General features: G+C 44.2%; 1 protein-coding gene across 2 annotated transcripts in view; it reads left to right on the top strand.

The window, feature by feature from the left end:
- Window positions 1–1,211: 1,211 nt before the first annotated feature.
- Window positions 1,212–21,504, top strand: part of rras2 (RAS related 2) — a 56,646-nt gene continuing 36,353 nt past the window's right edge. Inside the window, exon 1 of one of the 2 annotated variants that reach the window (XM_055649893.1) lies at window positions 1,212–1,464. In XM_055649893.1, the coding sequence (XP_055505868.1) occupies window positions 1,363–1,464 (102 nt within the window). In that variant the 5' untranslated portion in view covers window positions 1,212–1,362. Of the gene's footprint in view, window positions 1,465–2,029; window positions 2,052–21,504 lie in introns of those variants that run through there. The other variant, XM_055649894.1, reaches the window with a different exon arrangement.

Genomic DNA, 21,504 nt, shown 5'->3' on the forward strand with positions numbered 1-21,504 from the left:
GAAATGAGTGCCCAGAATCAGTTCATTACCGGTGCATGATATTAATTAACATTGCAACATTAGAAAGTTAAAGTTAGTTCACAAAGTAACGGAGTGACAAACCCCTCGCTCGGTGGTGCAAAGTGATATGTTTTAGTTTCGAGTTCCACATTTTTTTCACTTGACGTTTAAAGTCTAGTGTTTTTTCCAATGACATTAATTCTTCCTGGTGTGAAATGAGCAACATTTCTTCTTGGACTTTGTCTTTTTTTAACCTTTCGATTACAAGGACCTATCTTTTTTTGATCGGCAAGGGCAAGTTGGGCTGAATGGCCCGTTTCCATGCTGTATGCTCTATAACTCTACGACTCATTGGGGGGGGGGGGGGGGGAGCACAAAGGAGGAGAATCTGGTTGGTATTATGTTGAAATGCGAACAAACCCATCTGCAGGTGTAAAACCAACGGCAGTTTTCTACATGTCACACACACACACACACAGCTGTTGCATGGAGCTGAATGAAAAACATTTCTGTTCCTCCATTCGAGTCAACCACCAGTGGTGAAGAGAGAGATGCAACGTGTGTTTTTTGCATTACTACTAGGATGCTTATTGTGTACACGGGCTCGCTAAACTGCTGCGAGGAAGGTGAAGAAGGGTCTCGACCCGAAACGTATTCTTTTCCTTCTCACCACAGATGCTGTCTGACCCGCTGAGTTACTCCAGCTTTTTGCGTCTATCTTCGCTATAAATCAGCATTTGCAGTTTGTTCCTAAGCATTTCGTCGCCCCCTTGTAGGTACACATGACAATTAAACACTCTCGAACCACGCTCGTTTCACTCTCTGCTGTGGAAGTGTGTGAATATTCAGCAGCAAATTTGCATTATTAGCATGTTAGGGCGGGCTACCGGCGCGAATATTCAGCGAACTATTTGCATATATTAGCATGCGCGGGACATGAATATTCAGCGGGTTATTTACATGTATTAGCATGCGCGGGGCGTGAATATTCGGCAGGTTATTTCCAAGTATTAGCATTCGCAGGGCGTGAATATTTGCATGTATTAGCATACGTCGCCTGCTCCGTACATGAATATTCAGCAGCTGATCTGCCTGCATTAGCGTGCGCCGCCTCCATTCTCCGCGGGGCGTTCTCCTCATGATCGGCGGTGCCTGACCGCAGCCCTCCCTCCCTCCCTCTCTCTCTCTGTCACTCCGCGCCCACACCTTCTCCCTGCAGCGTGTGGTCCAGTGCGGAGCGCTGAGCTGAGGAGTGAGCGGGCCCGTGTCCGTGGCCCGCCGGCAACAGGCGGCCCCGTGGGGCGGGGGCGGGGGCGGGAGGCCGAGGCTCGGGCCGGGCCCAGGGCTCCAGGCCCCGTTGCCATGGCAGCCGTCAGGGAGGGCGCGGCGCAGGAGAAGTACAAGCTGGTGGTGGTGGGCGGCGGCGGCGTGGGCAAGAGCGCCCTCACCATACAGTTCATCCAGGTAGGACGCTGCACCACGCCAGCCCGGGGCTGCGGCCTACACACGGGGCCGCGCCCTGCAGTTTCCCTAACGGTCCCCCCCCCCCCCCCCCCGGGTCCGTGTGTGTCCGGGTCTGATCCCCACCCTGCGGGGTCTGTCTCCTGCCTCTGTCCGCCTCCCCCACAGGGTCCCTGCGAAGATAGACACAAATGCTGGAGTAACTCAGCGGGTCGAGTCCCTGTCCATGTGAGTCTGTCCTCGGTGGCCTTGCACCCGTAAGTGGATCTGTCCCCGGGGTCACCGGCCACTGGACAGTCCACACACATAGAGTCCACACACAGACACAACATGTTGGAGTAACTCAGCTCCGTGAGTCAGCGGTTCCCGGCCAGCAATCCACAAGTCCTGGGCAGATGAGATCAAATCTTACGCTCTCACTTCTTCCCACTTCCCCTCCTCGCAGTTGCATTGATTTGTGAGACTACATGGCCGAGCCCTGTTAGTGTCCACACTGCCATCACTCTTAGCTCTGGACACAATTCTCCAAGTGTTATTGTAAAATGGCTTTAAACTGGGCTTGACGTGGATTTCCATCGCTATAACAAGAGGTTAGAGAAGTTTTTGCAGTTAGCAACTGCTGTTTTCTCCGGAATGGAAATTAAACTGTGTGATTCCTTATATTCTAACCTCGGATGGGATGTATTTTGCTCTCTCATGTAGCAAGTATGTGAGAAATTTGGAATTCGAAGATAACAATAATTTACTTACGTACGTCTAATGGATATTGTACTCCTGGATCTGCTTTTCCAGGCTCTGAAACTGCCTTTAGTGAATGGCCTAGCATCATTTGCAGGAAATATATTTTTATTCAAGAAGCTTGTTTAAGTCTCGAGCAAGCAAATCACCATAGTCCTTTCATATTTAAGGGCTATAATGTGTCCCAGGTATCAAGAAAAATATATTTGTTTCGATGTTTTAATTCATTAACGTAACCTATTTTAAGTTTTAAACAGCTGTGGCATTTCAACCGTTATGTTTACAACTGTTGGCCATCTTCCAGCTGTCACATTAAACCCTGTTCCTGACAAGCACACATAATTCTTCATTGGTGCCATTTAACTCGCTGTTCTGCATTGAATTTTTTAGTATTATTACATTGTTTGTGTTTAATTCCTATGATAATAGTTTGGGCTCTTTGCTTAGTTTAGAGATACAGCGCGGAAATAGGCGCTTCTGCCCAATGAGTCCATGCCGACCAGTGATTCCTACACACAATTTACAATTTTTCTAAGCCAATTAACCTACAAACCAGTACGTCTTTGGAGTGTGGGAGGAAAGCGGAGACAACACATGCACCTCGCAGGGAGAACGTACAAAATCCGTGCAGACCACACCTGCAGTCAGGATCGAACCTGGGTCTCTAGCGATGTAAGGCAGCAATTCTACCACTGTGCCATATACTGTGTGGTTGATGGATGGGAAAATATTAAGAAAGCCAGCTAACCTAAAAGTATCGTAAAATGAAACAGATTGCAGTAGTCTTAATATCTGTATCTTTTGAGTAACCTCATTATATTCTGAAAAATGAGATTGAGGAGTTTATCTGTAGGTTGCAAAACTCATTGTCCCTCTGAATGTCCTCATTCAATCTGCTGGGCGAGGGCAGGATTATTATTGAACAGAAACTCAACTGGTGAACATTGTTGATATAAGGAACTGCAGATACAGGAATCTCGTGCAAAGTGCTGGAGGAACTCAGCCGCTCAGGCAGCATCTGTGGAGGGAATGGATAAATTGTTCGGGTCAGGACCTTTCATGCTTAAGACTAAAGCTGTTGTCTGTTTCCTTTGGTCAAAAATGGTGGGAGATTATAGGAAACTACAGACCAATTAGCATGACACCTGCCAATAGGACAATATTAAAGACATAATGGTACGGCAAAATGAAGCTAATTGGGGTTAAATAATTTTCTGCAAGGTAAATTAAATTTGACAGATTAATAGGAATATTTTTGAAGTCACAAGCGGTGCAACAAGTGGACTTGGTGAATGTACATCACTCTCTACAAGACATTTGATTGAGATGTTGTATTGAAAGTCATGGAGTGGGAGAAACAAAAAGCTTAATGATGTTGGAGACAATGTATTGTCATGGTTTGAAAATTAGTTCGTTTGCAATAGACAGAGCAAATATTAATGGTCTGATGAAGGATCCTGACCTAAAAGGTCACTTTTCCATTTTCTCCAGAGATGCTGCCTGACCCGCTGAGTTGCTCCAACCATGTGTGCTTATTAATGGTCCTTTACTTTGGTGGCTGGATGTAATGAGTGGTGTGCTATTGGGGTCAGTCCTGTCCCTCAACTATTTACAATTATTACAAATGTTTGCATTAAAGCATCTGAATATATTGTTGTGGAATTTGCTGATGTAAAGTAAGTTGTTAAGACACGGGCATCAAAGGAATATTGGCAGTTTAAGTGAATGGGCAAGAATGTGACTAATTGAGTGTATTGTGAAGAAAATGTGAAGTGGTCCATTTTGGCAGAAAAGTTAAAAAGCACATCAAAATGGTGGGAAAATACTGGGTGCTGTGAGTTTCCTTGTGCATGATTTACTGAAAGCTTATATGCAGGAGCGTGAGGCACGAGGAAAGCTAACAGTGTTATTAATGTTAGTCGTTTGATTTAAAGATTAATGTTAATGCATTAGAAGTAATTTGGCGAAGGGTTACTAGACTAATACCTTGAATATGCAGGTTGTCTTGTAGTTTTTATCTAGAGTTTTTGGAACTTTGACCCTCTAGAGCGGTGAAAGCAGATTTTTTGATTTAGTTTTAAGGCACGTTGATAGCTTCTTGATAAGCACGGGTGCGATAGCTAACGGGCCAATATACACAATAGATTTGTTGCAGTCCAATCAGGCATGATCTTGGTCAAGATCAGAGCAAGATTTAAGGGGAAACTAATCTGTGCGTTATAAACTAATCTAAAGCACCATTAGTTAGCTTTGGTGCTGACTTATAAAATGAGGCCATTCGCATTGTTTCTTTAATGAATTACTTCAATCTCATTTGTGTATTTCTGTCCCTTAATTTTTAGATCTGTTGTATGCCATCATGCCATTCATAACCTTTATGAATTGGAGACATTTTGTAGATAGTGGCAAAGAACTGTATTCGCTGATCATTATTCTTGAAGCTTCTTGGAAATGTGTAGGTTTGTGTGCTATCACTTTGAGGAATTTGTAAATTCATCTCAGTATGACAACTTGGGCCAAATCTGGGATGCTTGTGAGGAGAGCATGTTATCTGGGATGCTTGAATCTTCACTGTGATGTCATTTAAGACTGAGGTGAGAAAAAAAGTTTTCTCCCAGAGAGTTGTGAATTTGTGGAATTCCCTGCCACAGAGGGCAGTGGAGGCCAAGTCACTGGATGGATTTAAGGGAGAGTTAGATAGAGCTCTAGGGGCTAGTGGAATCAAGTGATATGGGGAGAAGGCAGGCACGGGTTATTGATTGGGGACGATCAGCCATGATCACAATTAATGACGGTGCAGTCTCGAAGGGCCGAATGGCCTCCACCTGCACCTATTTTCTATGTTTCTATGTGTGGAGTAAAACCAGGAACCATACATTTGAATATTTAGTTTGATGTAAATTCAAGTACAACAAGTGAAATTGGGACAAAATTATGTGAGTGAAGTAAGAAAAAGTTAAAATGGAAATTAATAATTTAAAAACTTGAGGAATTTATATCTAGACCAAAAAAGCATGGAAATAGTAACTTTGAGTGCTATTGAAACGTAATTGAAATCATCAACCATAATTTGTTGGCATGCTTTAGAGGGAGGTATCATAACTTCACAACTATATTTTACTTGAGTATCTCTTAGTTGCTGGTGTGGAGGAGAAGAATTAAACACAAAACACTTTCTTCAAAATTGGGATTGGTAGTACTTTAATAATAATAATAATAATAATAATAATACATTTTATTTTCGGGCGCCTTTCAAATCTCAAGGTCACCTTACAAAGATTAAACAGAAGAGAAAAAAAAAACCATATAGTCGGAGAAAAATAAATAATAAGGACATCATCAATACACAAATTAAAGATAGAAATCGCTCCAAAGACACAAAATAAAAAAATAAAAAAAAACACAATGCGAAGAGAGAGCAGCGGCAGCTAAAGCGCGCCAGCGCCCCTCAAGTGCTAATACTTTGAAATCCACGTGAAATTTTTTTCTAAAGATAGACACACTGCTGGAATAACTCAACGCTTTTTGTTATGATTTTGTTATGTCGAGTGCCATGGACCATGGTAGCTTTTAATAAGTGCTGTTGAAGAACAATAGGTGTGCAATGGTCAGATTTTTCGTATTAACCATTGAAATTGCCAGAATCTGACATTACGTAGACCATTTTGCGGACACTCATGTCCATTATAAAGGACAAGGTTTCTGAGTACTTAGGAGCACACAATAAAATAGGCTGAAGTCAACATGCTTTTGTGAAAGGGTAATCTTACCCGATGAAGTGCATTTTGTCCTCCGACTACATTTTATCACTTCAAGTATCCCTTGCTTTCCCTCTCTCGCCTCCCCACCCTCTCTCCATCCCCTCCCCTTCCCAGTTCTCTTACCAGTCTTCCTGTCTCCGACAACATTTTATCTCCGTACCGCCCACTCCCCTGAAATCACTGAAGAAGGATCTCGACCCGAAAAGTCACCCATTCCTTCTCTCCAGAGATGCTGCCTGTCCCGCTGAGTTACTCCAGCATTTTGTGTCTATCTTGCCTGTTGACCCTGTTGGAATTCTTTGAGGAAGTAAATAGCAGGATAGACAAAGGAGAAGGTTTGAAGAAGGGTCTTGACCTGAAACGTCATCCATCCTTCTCTCCAGAGATGCTGCCTGTCTCACTGAGTTACTCTAGCACTTTGTGTCTTAGACAAAGGAGAGTCGGTGGATATGGTTTAACTGAATTTTCAGAAGGTGTTGCACGTGAGGCTGCTAAAGAAGATGAGAGCCCTTGATATCAGAGGAAAGATACAAGCATGGATAGCAGGTTGGCTGAATGGTAGAAGGCAGAGTGGCAATAAAGGTTTTTTTTTCTCCTTGGCTGCTAGTGACTATCGGTGTTCTGCAGGGGTTAGTGTTTTGGATGAGGGAATTAAAGGCTTTGTGGCCAATTTTTCAGATGATAGAAAGATAAGTGGATGGGCAGGTAGAGTAGAGAAAGTAGGGACTTTGCAGAAGGACAGGTTGAGAGAGTGGGCTGAGAAGTGGCAGATAGAATACAGCGTAGCAAAGTGTGGAGTCATGCATTTTGGTAGTAGGAATAAATGCATAGACTTTTCTAAATTGGGAGAGAATTTAGAAGTCGTAGGTGCAAAGGGACTTGGGAGTGCTGGTGCAGGATTCCCAAAAAGTTAATTTGCAAGTTGAATCGATAGTAAGGAAACCGAAAGAAATGCGAGCATTTATTTATTTCGAGAGGACCACAATACAAAAACAGGGATGTAATGCTGAGGACAGTCACAAAAAGCTGGAATACCAGCGAGTCGGACAGCATCTCTGGCGAATGTTTGCATTAATTTGACATTGGGAAAGAGTGGATGAAAGAAAGTGGTTAATGCTGTTAATGGGGTTGAGGCAGATCACCTTGGATGAAATCATGATGAAGAATTGAAATCTGTTTGGATAGAGCTGAAACTGGCAAAAGGCAGAAAACAATGGGAGCTTTTGTTGGCCACCAAACGCTATTGTCAATACTATATAACCACAATGCTAATCGGGGGGGGGGGGGGGGGCTGGAGGTGCACTAAAGAGCATTGCATACATGCATACATTCCTTTTAAAGCATGAAAATCTAACAGGAAATGTGATATTCCTGTGACTGATCGGGAAAATTGAAGCTGGTATTATATCAAAAGGGGCTTATGCAATTGTCAGGAATTGAGCAACAGGGACACTTGAGAACTCAACAGAGGAACAACAGATGAAAAGGAAGACCAAATGACAGTAATCTGGTGAGAAACATGCAGAAAGGCATTGAGTTAATGCAAAACCTGATTTCTGGTTGTTTTGTGAATCTAGGGCTAAAGGGCAATGCAGTAAAATGACACTGGTAGAAGATTGAGGATCTTATGGAATGGTGGAGTGGGTTTAAGTCGACGCGTCTTAGTACTAACTGTGGTAATAAAGGATTGCTTTTGTCATTTAGTTTGATCACATGTTTTAATTATGATTGAAAAGATTTACTTTTCTCAATAACATAATAAATAATATATTCAATAACCTAGTGATCGGATTCTGGATGAAATAACAGCTACTCAAAACATGCCCCACCTTTTTAGTATTGCACTAGACAAGTGGGGGGGGGGGCAGCCTGCGGATACACACACACACGCACACGCCCACACACACTCCTCCACACACACCTCCACACACGCACACACACACCACCCACACACACCACTCCCCCCCACACACACTCACACACACACACCCCTCCCCACACACACGAACCACCCTCCTTGATATTATACCTCATTTTACCCCCATCCCCTGCCCTATCCGCTCACGCATAGCCCCCAACTTGCGCAGGGCAGAGGCACAGAGGCAGGGACCCGAGCCGAGAACCAGCCCCGAGCAGGCAAGCATCGACCAAAGGACCGCGAGTTGGGCCGCCGCAATCTTCAGCTATGATCTTTGGTCTTCAGTCCAGGGCCCGACTTCATCTCCGGCTGCGTCTTTTGAATAACGGTGGGGGAGGAGGGAGGGGTGGGGAGGGTGACGTCACTCGCAACGTGAGGAAAAACGGCACGCAGACCCATTGTGACGTCATCAGCGAAAGACAGTCGTTTTTCAATTCAAAGTTTTATCAGATTTCTGAACATTTTCAGTAATAACTCGAGAAATATAGCATGAAATTTTCAGATAAGGCGATTTTGGACGCCACGGGGAAAATGTCTACCGGAATATGTAAACATTATACCGTTACCGTGTCATTTTTTTGTGAAGATGTGATTACACACAAACACGTACACAAATAAATACACATACAAGATCAGAGTTTTATAAGTATAGAGATAGATATTAGGTAGTACCTATTTTTAATCCACAAAATGTAGATATGTACCACAATTTTATTTGAAGTTAATCTGGTACGCAGAGTATCTAAATTTTCACTTTCTTGTTTATTATAGACTATAGGTGCAGGAGTAGGCCATTCGGCCCTTCGAGCCAGCACCGCCATTCAATGTGATCATGGCTGATCATCCACAACCGGTCTCCCCCACCCTCTAAGGCAGAGAATTCATAGACTCACAACTCTCTGTGTGAAAATATGTTTCCCCATCTCTGTTCTAAATGCCTTGCCCCTTATTCTTAAACTGTGGCCCCTGGTTCTGGACTCCCCCAACATTGGGAACATGTTTCCTGCCTCCAGTGTGTCCAAACCCTTAATGATTTTAAGTGTTTCAATAAGATACCCTCTCATCCTTCTAAATTCCAGAGTATACAAGCCCAGCCGCTTCCTTCTCTCAGCATATGACAGTCCGGCCATCCCTGGAATTAACCTTGTGAACCTACGCTGCGCTCCCTCAATAGCAAGAATGTCCTTCCTCAAGTTAGGGGACCAAAACTACACAAAATACTCCAGGTGTGGTTACTTTGAACTGTTGCTGCCTGTTACTAACGGGCATAACTTTGTGTGGCAAGTTGCATGTAATTACGTTAATTAAACTCTCGTAGCTCATTATTTTATGAATGTCTAAGTTAGCTCAGGTCATGAATAGGCAAGCATAATTAACCTTGTTCTTGAAGGAAACAAATGCCATTACAGTTTTTTTTTGTTTCTGACCTTGTGAAGTGTTATGCCCCTGTCCCACTTGAACGGAAACCTCTGGAGACTTTGTGCCCCACCCAAGGTTTCCGTACGGTTCCCGGAGGTTTTTGTCAGTCTCCCTACCTGCTTCCACTACCTGCAACCTCTGGCAACCACCTGCAAACTCCGGGAACCGCACGGAAACCTTGGGTGGGGAACAAAGTCTCCAGAGGTTTCCGTTCAGGTTTCCCAAGTGGGACAGGGGCATAAGGAAGAGTAGTAATGCTGGTAGTTTAGTTTGCTGGTAGTTTACCAGTAATGCTGGTAGTTTAGTTTAGGTACCAGGATTTTGCCCCATTGAGAATGATTGAACATAGATCTATCTATGTCATGAAGCTGAGGGGAACGTTGAATTGGTGCCAGAAATTCACTCTGACAGCAGAATGATTATCCCCTATTGACCTTTTGCACGTACTTAAGAAAACCACTGATTTCTGAAGTGCAGAATATTACATTGAGAAATAAGTTATTTTGATTTAAATTCCCCCAGCTTGGTCGTTTTGTGCCTAAAATGCTCTGTAATGCTAATGCAGTATTTTGTAGTGCACATCGGCAATGTCAAAAGGGAGATACTGACAGGCTATTTTAAAAGTCGCAGTCACTGTCGTCTGAATGTGGGAAGAAAACTAGAATGCGTTTTCATATATACAATTTCATTATGCTTTCAAACATGAGATTATGATGTGAATTGAGCAACATTGTGTAAAATCCCCTCACTTACTTCCATTTTTATTTGTTCCGTCACAATCACTGGCATCCCTTTGCAAACCCTGGCAATTATCCCTCAGCTGGTTGTTCCTCTTCACCTTTCCAAATGCAGCTTAATCCTTCCTTGTTTGATTTTGTCATATATGCATAGCATTGTTTCAATTTTCATCTGGCACCATGGACTGTTTATCTATCTTACAGGTGCTCTGAATTTTATGCAACAGGATTTCAGAAACATTTGTTTTAGAAATATGTTTGAATTTGATAATGGATATAATAGTAATTGGTGTCAAGAGACCTTGTTACTTCATGATCCAGGAAGAGTGAAACAGGTTTATTCTGGTTGAGATGAAAAGATTGTGAATACATCCATTGAGTATTTTTTAAACTGATAACATGGTCATTGTAAATGTCTTGGTGCACAAGGCATACTGGCACAGACTACATCTATCTTGATGTATTACAGGGAGGTGCAGATTTAGGCTGATATTCTTCCATTTAAATATAGCAGGTGAGTAATGTCGAACTGGTAAAGCAAGGTTTGGTTGGTTATCAGAAGGTGCTGGACCGGATCATTTGATGCAGCTACTATTCTCTGTCAGCTGAGATAGGGATCTAATTCTAGCTGGGTCAGTGATCATCTTGTTGAAATAGATTGAGGTTATTTGAAATTGAACAACTCATTTAATTCCATTCACTTATCCCAAGGCATAGGCTTAGCCATGGGAGCCCGCATGTGCCCAAATTATGTCTGCCTCTTCACTTGATACATGGACAGTCATTGTTTCAGTTCTATTACATTGATGTACTGTTACCTATAGAGTACTGTTACTGTACTGTTGTATAGATACTGTTATAAAGGTGTATAAAATCATGAGAGGAATAGATGGGCTAGATGCACAGAGTCTCTTAACCATATAACCATATATATATAACCATATAACAATTACAGCACGGAAACAAGCCATCTCGACCCTTCTAGTCCGTGCCGAACACGTATTCTCCCCTAGTCCCATACACCTGCGTTCAGACCATAACCCTCCATTCCTTTCCCGTCCATATAACTATCCAATTTATTTATAAATGATAAAAACGAACCTGCCTCCACCACCTTCACTGGAAGCTCATTCCACACAGCCACCACTCTCTGAGTAAAGATGTTCCCCCTCATGTTACCCCTAAACTTCTGTCCCTTAATTCTCAAGTCATGTCCCCTTGTTTGAATCTTCCCTACTCTCAGTGGGAAAAGCTTATCCACGTCAACTCTGTCTATCCCTCTCATCATTTTAAAGACCCCCTTAACCTTCTGCGCTCCAAAGAATAAAGCCCTAACTTGTTCAACCTTTCTCTGTAACTTAGTTGCTGAAACCCAGGCAACATTTTAGTAAATCTCCTCTGTACTCTCTCTATTTTGTTGACATCCTTCCTATAATTAGGCGACCAAAATTGTACACCATACTCCAGAATTGGCCTCGCCAATGCCTTGTACAATTTTAACATTCCATCCCAACTTCTATACTCAATGCTCTGATTTATAAAGGCCAGCATATCTTGTCCAGAATAGGTGAATAAAGGACCAGAGGACATTGGTTTAAGGTGAAGGGGTAAAGATTTAATAGGAATCTGAGGGGTAACTTTTTCACACTTTTTCAAACTTTTTCACAAAGGGTCGTGGGTATATGAGACAAGCTACCAGAGGAGGTAGTTACAATACAATACAATACAATTTATTTGTCACTTGAACCTCGTAGAGGCTCAAGTGAAATGTTGTTTCTGCAGTCATACATACAAGAAGAAAAAAAAAACCCAAGACTACACAGACATCCATCACAGCGCATCTCCTCCTCGCTGTGATGGAAGGCAAAAAAACTTATCTGAGGCTGGGACTATCCCAATGTTTAAGAAACAGCTAGACAGGTACTTGGATAGGTCAGGTTTGGAGGGATATGGACCAAATGAAGGCAGGGGGACTAGAGTTGCTGAGACATTGGCCGGTGTGGGCAAGTTGGGCTGAAGAGCCTGTTTCCACATTGTATCACTCTGTCTCTACTGCTTGTCTCACTTACAGGATCAGTTAATTCAAACTGGCGTTATTGGTTATAGTAAACATTGTGTTGCTTAAATTGTAAATTAATTTTGCGACTTTTGCTGAGATATGTGTGTGAAGGCCAGCATAATCAAGGATGAGTCGCAACTTAGCCACTCCCTCTTCTCCCCTCTCCCATCGGGAAAAATGTATAAAAATGAGAAAATGCACATCTCCAATTTCAGAGACTCTTTCTTCCCACCTGTTATCAGGCAATTTAACCATTCTACCACAATTAGAGAGCAGTCCTGAACGACTATCTCCCTCATTGGAGACCCTCAGACTATCATTGATTGGACTTTACTGGCTTTATCTTGCACTAAACTTTATTCCCTCATCATGTATCTGTACACTGAATGGCTTGATTGTTATCATATATTGCCTTTCCACTGTCGGGTTGGACGCAACTAAAACTTTTCACTGTACCCCGGTAAATGTGACAACAAACTAAACTAAACATCACATTGCTTTGAGGTGGCTGCATGGTAGGGTGACTTTTTCTGAATCTGTGATCATTGCAGCTTGATAGAACCAAGCACATGGTCTAGGTTTGAGCTATTAATCATGGAACACTCTCAACTGAAGGCAACACGCGGTTACATTTTGTTATCGTTTGCCTTTGAGAGAGTGTGCTCAGATTGGGAAAGTTAACCTTTTTTTCCCAGAATGTTTTGTTGGCTTTTGCTATTTGGGGAGAAGCTGTGCAGTATAGTGCAGCTGGATGGTAGGGGGCCCTTTTCTTGAAAGGCCTACTTGCTAAAACCACAATGATTTACTTCAAGGGATTTCATTCAAAGGATAACTCCTGGTGAGCAGCTCTTGGTGGTCATATTTAGTGAAAGGGTTGACCCAATTCTTAATGGGAGACGAGTTGGTTTTTTATTGTGGACTTCAGTGGTGGATACTGAACAAGCTTCATAAAATAAATGATTATTAAGAGAAGGAAATGCAAACTTCATTTGAAAACTGCGGCGGAGCCCGCTCCCCTCGCCTCCAGCTGCCGCCGGGCCCAAGCCATCTTCCTCCCACACCACCCCTGCTGACCTCCAGCTGGGCTCATGCCACCCCCGCTGGGCCCACGCCACCCTCGCTGACCCCTGTTGGGTCCACGCCACCCCTGCTGACCCCCACTGGGTCCACGCCACCCCCACTGGGTCCACGCCAACCCCCCTGACCCCCGCTGGGCCCACGCCACCCCAGCTGACCCCCACTGGGCCCACGCCACCCTCGCTGACCCCCGCTGGGTCTACGCCCATCCCCGCTGGGCCCACGTCACCCCCACTGACACCCGCTGGGTCCCCGCCACCCCCACTGGGCCCACGACCCCCACTGGGTCCGCCACCCCCCTGACCCCCACTGGGTCCACGCGACCCGTGCTGACCCCCGCTGGGTCTATGCCACCCCCGCTGGGCACATGCCACCCCCGCTGGGCCCACGCCACCCCAGCTGACCCCCGCTGGGTCCACGCCACCCCCGCTGTGTCCACACACCCGCACCCTGCTGGGCCCACGTCAGCTCCGCTGACCCCCGCTGGGTCCACGCCACACCCGCTGGGCCCATGCCACCCCCACTGACACCCGCTGGGCCCCCGCCACCCCCGCTGGGCCCATGCCACCCCCACTGACACCCGCTGGGCCCCCGCCACCCCTGCTGGGCCCATGCCACCCCCACTGACACCCGCTGGGGCCCCACTGGGCCCACGACACCTTTATCCCCCCCCCCCCCCCCGCCCGCTGAGCCCGCGCCACCTTCATGTTTGCCCCCCCCCCCTGCAAGAGAGAGGTGAGGGGGAGGGGGAGAGAGAGAGGGGAAGGGAGAGAGGAGAGAGAGAGAGAGAAGGATGGGGGGAAAGGGAAAGGGGGATTATCTTGAGTGAGATTGCAAAATTAAGGTAGGTTTTAGAACTATTATATTTTCTCCTCCATGTGAATAATATTAAACAATATAAAATAATATCAAACAATTGGAACTGCTTTCTTTTCCTTGATAACAATACTGAAAAATATGAATTCCATAGTTTGTGACATAAATACACATTTTAATGGTATCATTATATACAGATGTAACATTTCTATTTTGAGATCGAGGGGGGGGGGCTTCGCATTCACCACTTCACACCTACTTAAGGCAAGACTCCAGTATGAAAAGAGGGGACCCTTTCCCACCCCAACCAACACTTCACACCCATTCACAGCCTGACCTCAGTCTGCAAAGACTGGGCCCTTCTACACCCACCCCACTCCAATCACCACTTCACACCCAATGGCTGCACCTCCACAGACACCTCTGTCAAGCTTCTCAAGTTTGCGGATGACACAACCCTGATTGGACTGATCCAGGATGGGGATCTCTGCACTCTTTTCAGTTTGACATCTTTCCTATAACATGGTGCCCAGAACTGAACACAATATTCTAAATGCGGTCTCACCAACGTCTTATACAACTGCAACATGACCTCCCAACGTCTATACTCAATACTCTGACTGATGAGGGCCAAATATACCTGCGACACGACCTTCAAAGAACCAGATTCACCACCTTCTGATTAAAGAAATTCCTCCTCGTCTCCTTCCTTCCTGATTTATGTAATAATGCAATAGTCTTTTAATTCTAAGGCTATGACCTCTAGTTCTAGACTCTCTTACTAATGGAAACATCCTCTCCACATCCACTCTATCCGAGCCTTTCACTATTCAATGAGGTCCCCCCTCATTCTTCTAAACTCCAGTGAGTACAGGCCCAGTGCCGTCAAACGCTCATCGTGTCACTGTCTGTGCAGTAGCTTTGGAAAACTGGTTTCTTGGCAGAAATTTGAATTTCCATTAAACCCTTCAATTTGCAGTGAGGGAGCAAGACAACCTAACAACATTTTGGCAACACTTGTTTGTGCAATAGTTGGAATATTAGACATTGGAGTCCTTCCTAGTTGTCAGAAATATTTGTGGTTGAAATATCTTGATGAACGTTTAAATTCCAGAGTTCATCATCCATAACTTATTGGCGGAAGAGATGTTTTTGTTCAATATGAACATGATTGGTCTCAACTCTATTTATCCAGTCTTGTTTAGAAATATCATGACTTTTGGGGAGCATCTTGTTTAATTATGTTATAGCCGTTTTTGAAATGGTTTTCGTTTTTTGATTACAACATTTCCCTCTTGCAAGCCTGATCTTGAATAGGCCATGCATCCTGCAAAAGATAATACTTCCCTGATGGCAGTCTCTGCTCATGTCATTGTACTGCATATTTGATGCAATCTGTGGGGGAAGTGCAATGATCGTCTTGGCTCTTCAAAAGTGTCAGATGGTTGTGCTTGCTTTTCTTCTGAGATTAGTTCAGTTTTTCCAAATTGTGAAGTATTTTGAGAAGCTGAAATAATGCAAATGTTGGAGATAATTTGCTGATATGCACTCATTTTTCACTGGCATTATGCTTATTAATTGAACAATGTTAATTTGGATGATTATTTATAAAAATATTAATTGATTTCAATTCATTACTACTACATTTTAACCCAATTGGCCGCGCCACAGTTGAGCACAAGTTTTATCACAAATCATTTTTCTTCACACAAACACTAAAGCTTAATCAAAGATCCATTCGTAATCATTTTTGTAAAATGAGCATGTTTACTCTTTAGAGTGAATTGCCAAGATCACAGAACTGGATTTACAGCACAAAAATAAACAATTTTCTCCTTTTTGGCATGCAACTTGGCGTGTAACGAGTTTTTAAGCATTTTAAAAACAAAATTTAAAGTTTTACAGAAGTTGTGCAGTAAATGATACAATCGCGCACATTAATCTACTGATAAGTTTTGCACAAGTGCATTTGTGGTTTAGTAGTTCATTAACTATTGAAATCCTGCCATGATTTTGTATGCATTGAAGTTTTACAAACACAATATGCTTTGCCTATTGTACTTAAAGGTGAGTAAAAAACAAAGTTCTAGAGGAACTCCAGATCAGGCAGATGACATTTTAGGTCAGGACCCTTCTTCGGACGGATGCATGAAATGTCCATTTCCCTCCAGATGCTGCCTGACGAGCTGAGTTTCTCCAGACGTTGTTTTTTGCTCAAGATTCCAGTATCTGCAGTTCCTTGTGTCTACATACTTGAAGATGAAGCCACTACAATATAAGGAACTTCAATACATTCTTATCAGGTTCGGTATCACGACAACAAAACTGCTACAGTTCCATGTTATTAAAAACACAAAATCAGATTGTTCCAAACCGGAACAATAGCTTAAAATCGCACTCTATTGAAGTACAAGACTAGTTAGCAACATCCAACATTCTGTAAACACAATGCCATTTTGCAACTTGCCACGATTAATTAAACCCCGGTGCTTGTCTCTGCACCAGCAAGTGCAGGATACCACAATTTAAACAAAACAAGTGGATTTGTAAAATGTGCCCAGCTTTGTTAAAACCACAGAACACACTGAAAGCCATATGCGATTGATCAAGAATTGAAGTGTCAAAAGGAATAAACATCACCATGTGTCCAAAACCTATACTACGGGCTTTTGAATGCACTCCTTTTTGTAAGAAATAATGAAACGTCTACCCCAAAAGTACAGCGTAGGAAACGTAACAATTCAGGTTAGAAAATGTGCAACTGATGTTGAAACAACTGAATTCTTCATGAAGAAAGCAAATGGATTTGTTGGCAATATATTGCATTATCAAACAGAGCAGCAGCAAGCTTTGTTGCAACTATTCTGCCGGCTGGGAAGAAACTCTCCCCATTATCTTTTGGGCTGTTGTACTTGGAACCATGATGTGATCTCCAAGATTCATACTGACAAACTATCCTGTGGAACCCACCAACCATTTCTCCTTTGCCCATTCCAGATTCTCATCTTCATACCAACATCAAAATACATCAGAAACCATATAAACACTGTTAATATCCATTACCACCTTAGTTTCTCCATCTCCATTGACTAGCAATCCTGAAGTATTCCAAAATGTCCTTCCTCATAGAAAAATAGAAGGAGATTCCTCCAACCTCTATCACAAACCCATTTTTTCCTTCATTGACAACCATCCTGATGAAGCCTGTTTAGGGTCAATGGATCATGTGCCTCCTGTAGGCGGTGTAATCCTTTTATATAATTGGGGTTGTGCCATAAAGTTTGCACCTGTCCAAGTGTGTTGCCAATCTCTTCGGAGAGCATTGCACAGGTGTTCTCTCCCCCCCCCCCCCCCCCCTCCCTCTCGTGGTGGGGTTCACCACCTTGAGTGAGGCACTTGTATATACATTGGTTTGGACAGCTTCTCCCAGTAGGTTTTAGGTGGCCTGCTTCCACATCACCACGTAGAAGCGGCTGCTGTACTGGAAGCCAAAGACAAAGCCAGCGTAGATTGCAGTGTTGATGTAGAAGGTACCACTGAAGTTGATGGTGTTGAACTCCTCAAATCCCACAGCAAGGCCAGGGTCATAGTTGACGGTCTGCAGTAACTCCCTGCCCTTGTTGCGCACTACCCAGTTAGGAACGATCTGCGTCGTCCCCTTTGGAGATTCCTCAGGTGTGTCTCACTGATGGCGCTGTTCTCGGGGCACATGTCATAGATATCTGGGATGTTGTTGTTGTCAAAGTCGTCCTTGCAGGTGTCTCCTCTGCTGTCACCATCGGCATCGATCTTGTCTGGGTTGGGAACAAAACGACGATTGTCCTTCTCATCAGAAATGCCATCATTGCCATCCACATCAATGTCCCGATTGTCATCACACTGATTACCCATCAGGTCTGAGTTATTGTCTTCCTGGATAGGGTTATGCATAATCTCTTTCAAGAGGTCCATCTGTTTCAAATTGTTCAGCTTCTCTCTTTCTTCGTCATATGATAGAGCTCAAAATGCTTCAAGATTGTTGATTAAATGTGGTTTGTCTTTCCGATGTTGTGACCAAAGGTTTTGCACTTCCTCCTGATCTGAAAAGATGTTCTTTCTTCTGTGTGGATCAGCTTTACATAGCGCTGCAGGTAGCGATCAATCAGAAACACCTTGTTACATCCTGGGTGGGGGCAAGGTATTTCACAGACCTCTTCATGCTGCTCTTTTATATGTTTCTTAAGTTCGTAAACTCCTCTGTGAACAGTACAGCAACCCTTATACTGACATCGATACATGGTGGGGAAATTTTCCCTTTCCAAGTTTGACTTTGGTTTCTGGCCACGTTTTTGACCAGATTGTTTCTTCACATCCTTAATATTGCACTTCTTAACTGGTAACTTACTCTTCTTCCAATATGGTTGAAAAGACTCATCTGAAGAACCATTCTTAACTTTTATTTCTGTCATCTTCACTTGATAAATACCTTTCAGAAAGATCACTGGACTCCAATCCATCCACAACATAATTTCTTATAGAACAAGATGCTTCATTGCAGTTAACCGTGTTTTTTCACATTTAATGGTTGAGTTGCATCTTGTACCTGAACCTTTTCCCAAGAGCACTCTGTATATTCAGGATCTGAGCGCAAGAACATATCCTTCTTCAATGGGGATTCCCAGTTGTCCACATCCACCGACCTTTCAACGACATACAGTAAACCATTAAGAATAAAACATTAAAGTTTAAACATGTGAATGAAATAAAATACCAGAGCAAAAGGAGGCTACAGACTTTTGGTTATTGAGTAGAGCTACTGCTCGTGGAAAAAAAGCTGTTTTTATGTCTGGCGGCTTTGACGGTCCGGAGTCGCCTTCCAGAGGCAAGTGCTTCAAAGAGTTTGTGGCCAGGGTGAGAGGCGTCAGATGATCTTACCCGCTCTCTTCCTGGCCCTTACAGTGTACAGTTCGTCAGTGGGGGGAAGGTTGCAGTCAACAACCTTCTCAGCTGATCGAAGGACTCGCTGCAGCTTCCGGATGTCGTGCTTGGTGGCTGAGCCAAACCAGACCATGATGGAGAAGGTGAGGACAGACTCACCGATGGCCGTGTAGAATTAGACCATCATTGCCTGTGGTAGATTGTGTTTCCTCAGCTGCCACAGGAAGTACATCCTCTGTTGGGCCTTTTTGATTGTGAAATCGATGGTGGCCCCCCATTTAAGGTCCTTGGAGATGATGGTTCCAAGGAACTTAAAAGAATCCACAGATGTGACTGGTGTTGTTGATGGTGAGTGAGGGGAGGGGGAGCTCTCCTAAAGCCTACTATCAATTCCACTGTCTTAAGAGCATTTTCCAGGTTGTTACGAAGGCACCAGGACTCCTGCTGTATCACTTCCTGTATGTAGGCGGATTCCTCCCCATCCTGGATCAGTCCAATCAGGGTTGTGTCGTCCGCAAACTTGAGAAGCTTGACAGAGGAGTCTGTGGAGGTGCAGTCGCTGGTGTAGAGAGAGTAAAGGAGAGGGGAGAGTACGCAGCCTTGCGGTGCTCCTATGCTGAGGGTCTGTGGGTCCGAGATATGCTTTCCCAGCCTCACATGCTGCTTCCTGTCTGTCAGGAAGTTGGTGATCCACTGACAGAGGGGTTCAGGCACAGTCAACTGGGAGAGTTTGGAGTGTAGTAGCTCTGGCACAATGGTGTTGAATGCAGAGCTAAATTCCACAAACAAAATCCTTGCATAGGTCCCTTGGCGGTCTAGGTGCTGGAGGAAGAAGTGCAGGCCCAGGTTGACTGCGTCATCCACTGATCTATTGGCCTGATCTGCAAACTGCAGAGGGTCCTGCAGGGTGTTTGTGATATTTTTCAGCTGGGCCAGCTGAATATCAGCTGGATATTTTTTCGTACCTTGTCCTTACTATCTGGACGCCCGCAGCAGCGGCTGCGGAGGGTTGAGGCCCCGACCATGGGGGAAAATGGAGGAGGACTGGCCAAATTGTGTGCCTTCCACCACAGTGATGAATGCTGTGGTGGATGTTTATGTTAAATTTTTATTGTGTTTTTGCGTGTGCTCTTTATCATTGTATCGCTGCTGACATATCCATTTCACTTGCACTTTTTGTGCAATGTGACAAATAAACCGTATTGTATTGCATTGTATTGCCTTTCAAGAGACTTCATGATTACAGATGTTAGTGTGACAAACCTGTAGTCATTGAGACCAGTAATCCTTGTCATTTTGGGTACAGGGACAATAGTGGAGACTTTGAAGCAGGCAGGGACAGTACAGTTTTGCAGCTACTGGGTGAAAATGTCTTAGACCAGTGCCAGTTGTTCGGCACAGAGCTTGACGGTAGAGGGGGAAACATTGTCCGGTCCTGTTGATTTCTGGCTTTTCTGTCTTCTGAACAGCTTCTCCACCTCCTCAATTTCTATTGTTGGTGATGGAGAAGTGGCCAGACTGATGTTGGGCAGCATGGAGGGGGTGGATAGTGGACGAGGGCCCAGTCTTTGCAGACTGGGGTCAGGCTGTGAGTAAGTGTGAAATGGTGATTGGGGAGGGGAGGGGGGGGGGTGGAGTGGGTACCAGGGTTAAGTTACTGTTTAATCGAACCTGCTGAACTCATTCAGGTCGTTGGTCAGCTGACAATTGTCCAAGGAGCGGGGGGGTGTGTTTCCTCGTAGCTGGTGATTTCTTGCAAGCCCTTCCAAACTGAAGAAGAATCATTAGCTGAGAACTTGCTCCTCAACTTCTCAGAGTACCTTTGCTTGGCAGCTCTGATTCCTCTTCTCAGCTTGTACTTGGTCTGCCTGTAGAGGTCTGCATCCCCACTCCTGTAGGCCTCATCTTTAGACTGGTGGAGCTGTCTGAGTTCTGCTGTAAACCAGGACTTGTTGAACTAGATCTGGGTCCTAGTGGTGATGTAACTGTCCTCACAAAAGCTGACATATGATGTTGCATTGTGTGTCTATTTGTTGAGGCTTGTGGTTGCTTCCCTAAGCACATTCCAATCAGTGCAGTCAAAGCAGGATTGTAGGTTTTCAATGTCCTCGCTTGTCCAACTTTCATTGTTCTGACCACAGGCTTAGCAGATTTTAGTTTCTGCCTGCAGGTCGGAATGAAGTGAACTAAACAACGATCAGAGAGACCCAGAGCCGTCTGGGGAACAGAGCGATATGTGTTCTTGATTGAAGTGTAACAGTGATCAAGTATTTTCTCCTCTCTGGTGGGGCAGGTAACATGAAGTCTGTACTTTGGAAGCTCTCGGCTTGGGTTAGCCTTTTTAAAGTCCCCCAATACAATGACCATGGAGTGGTCAGCGAGTTGCGTTTGCGCCCGCGCCTCACGTACGCAGGCTTGGGGGGGAGGGGGTGTAAACTTCAGCGAGAATAAAAGAGGTAAATTCCCTTGGAGAATAAAAGGTTTTGCAGTTTATAAAGAAAGATTCTAGATTGGGAGAACAGAAATTTGACAGTACCGTGATGTCGCTGCACCAGTCCTGGTTAGTATATGTTAAACAGTTCTTTTGTCAATCTAAAGTCA

The sequence above is a fragment of the Leucoraja erinacea genome, chromosome 18 (assembly GCF_028641065.1).
Source record: "Leucoraja erinacea ecotype New England chromosome 18, Leri_hhj_1, whole genome shotgun sequence".
NCBI lineage: Eukaryota > Metazoa > Chordata > Chondrichthyes > Rajiformes > Rajidae > Leucoraja > Leucoraja erinaceus.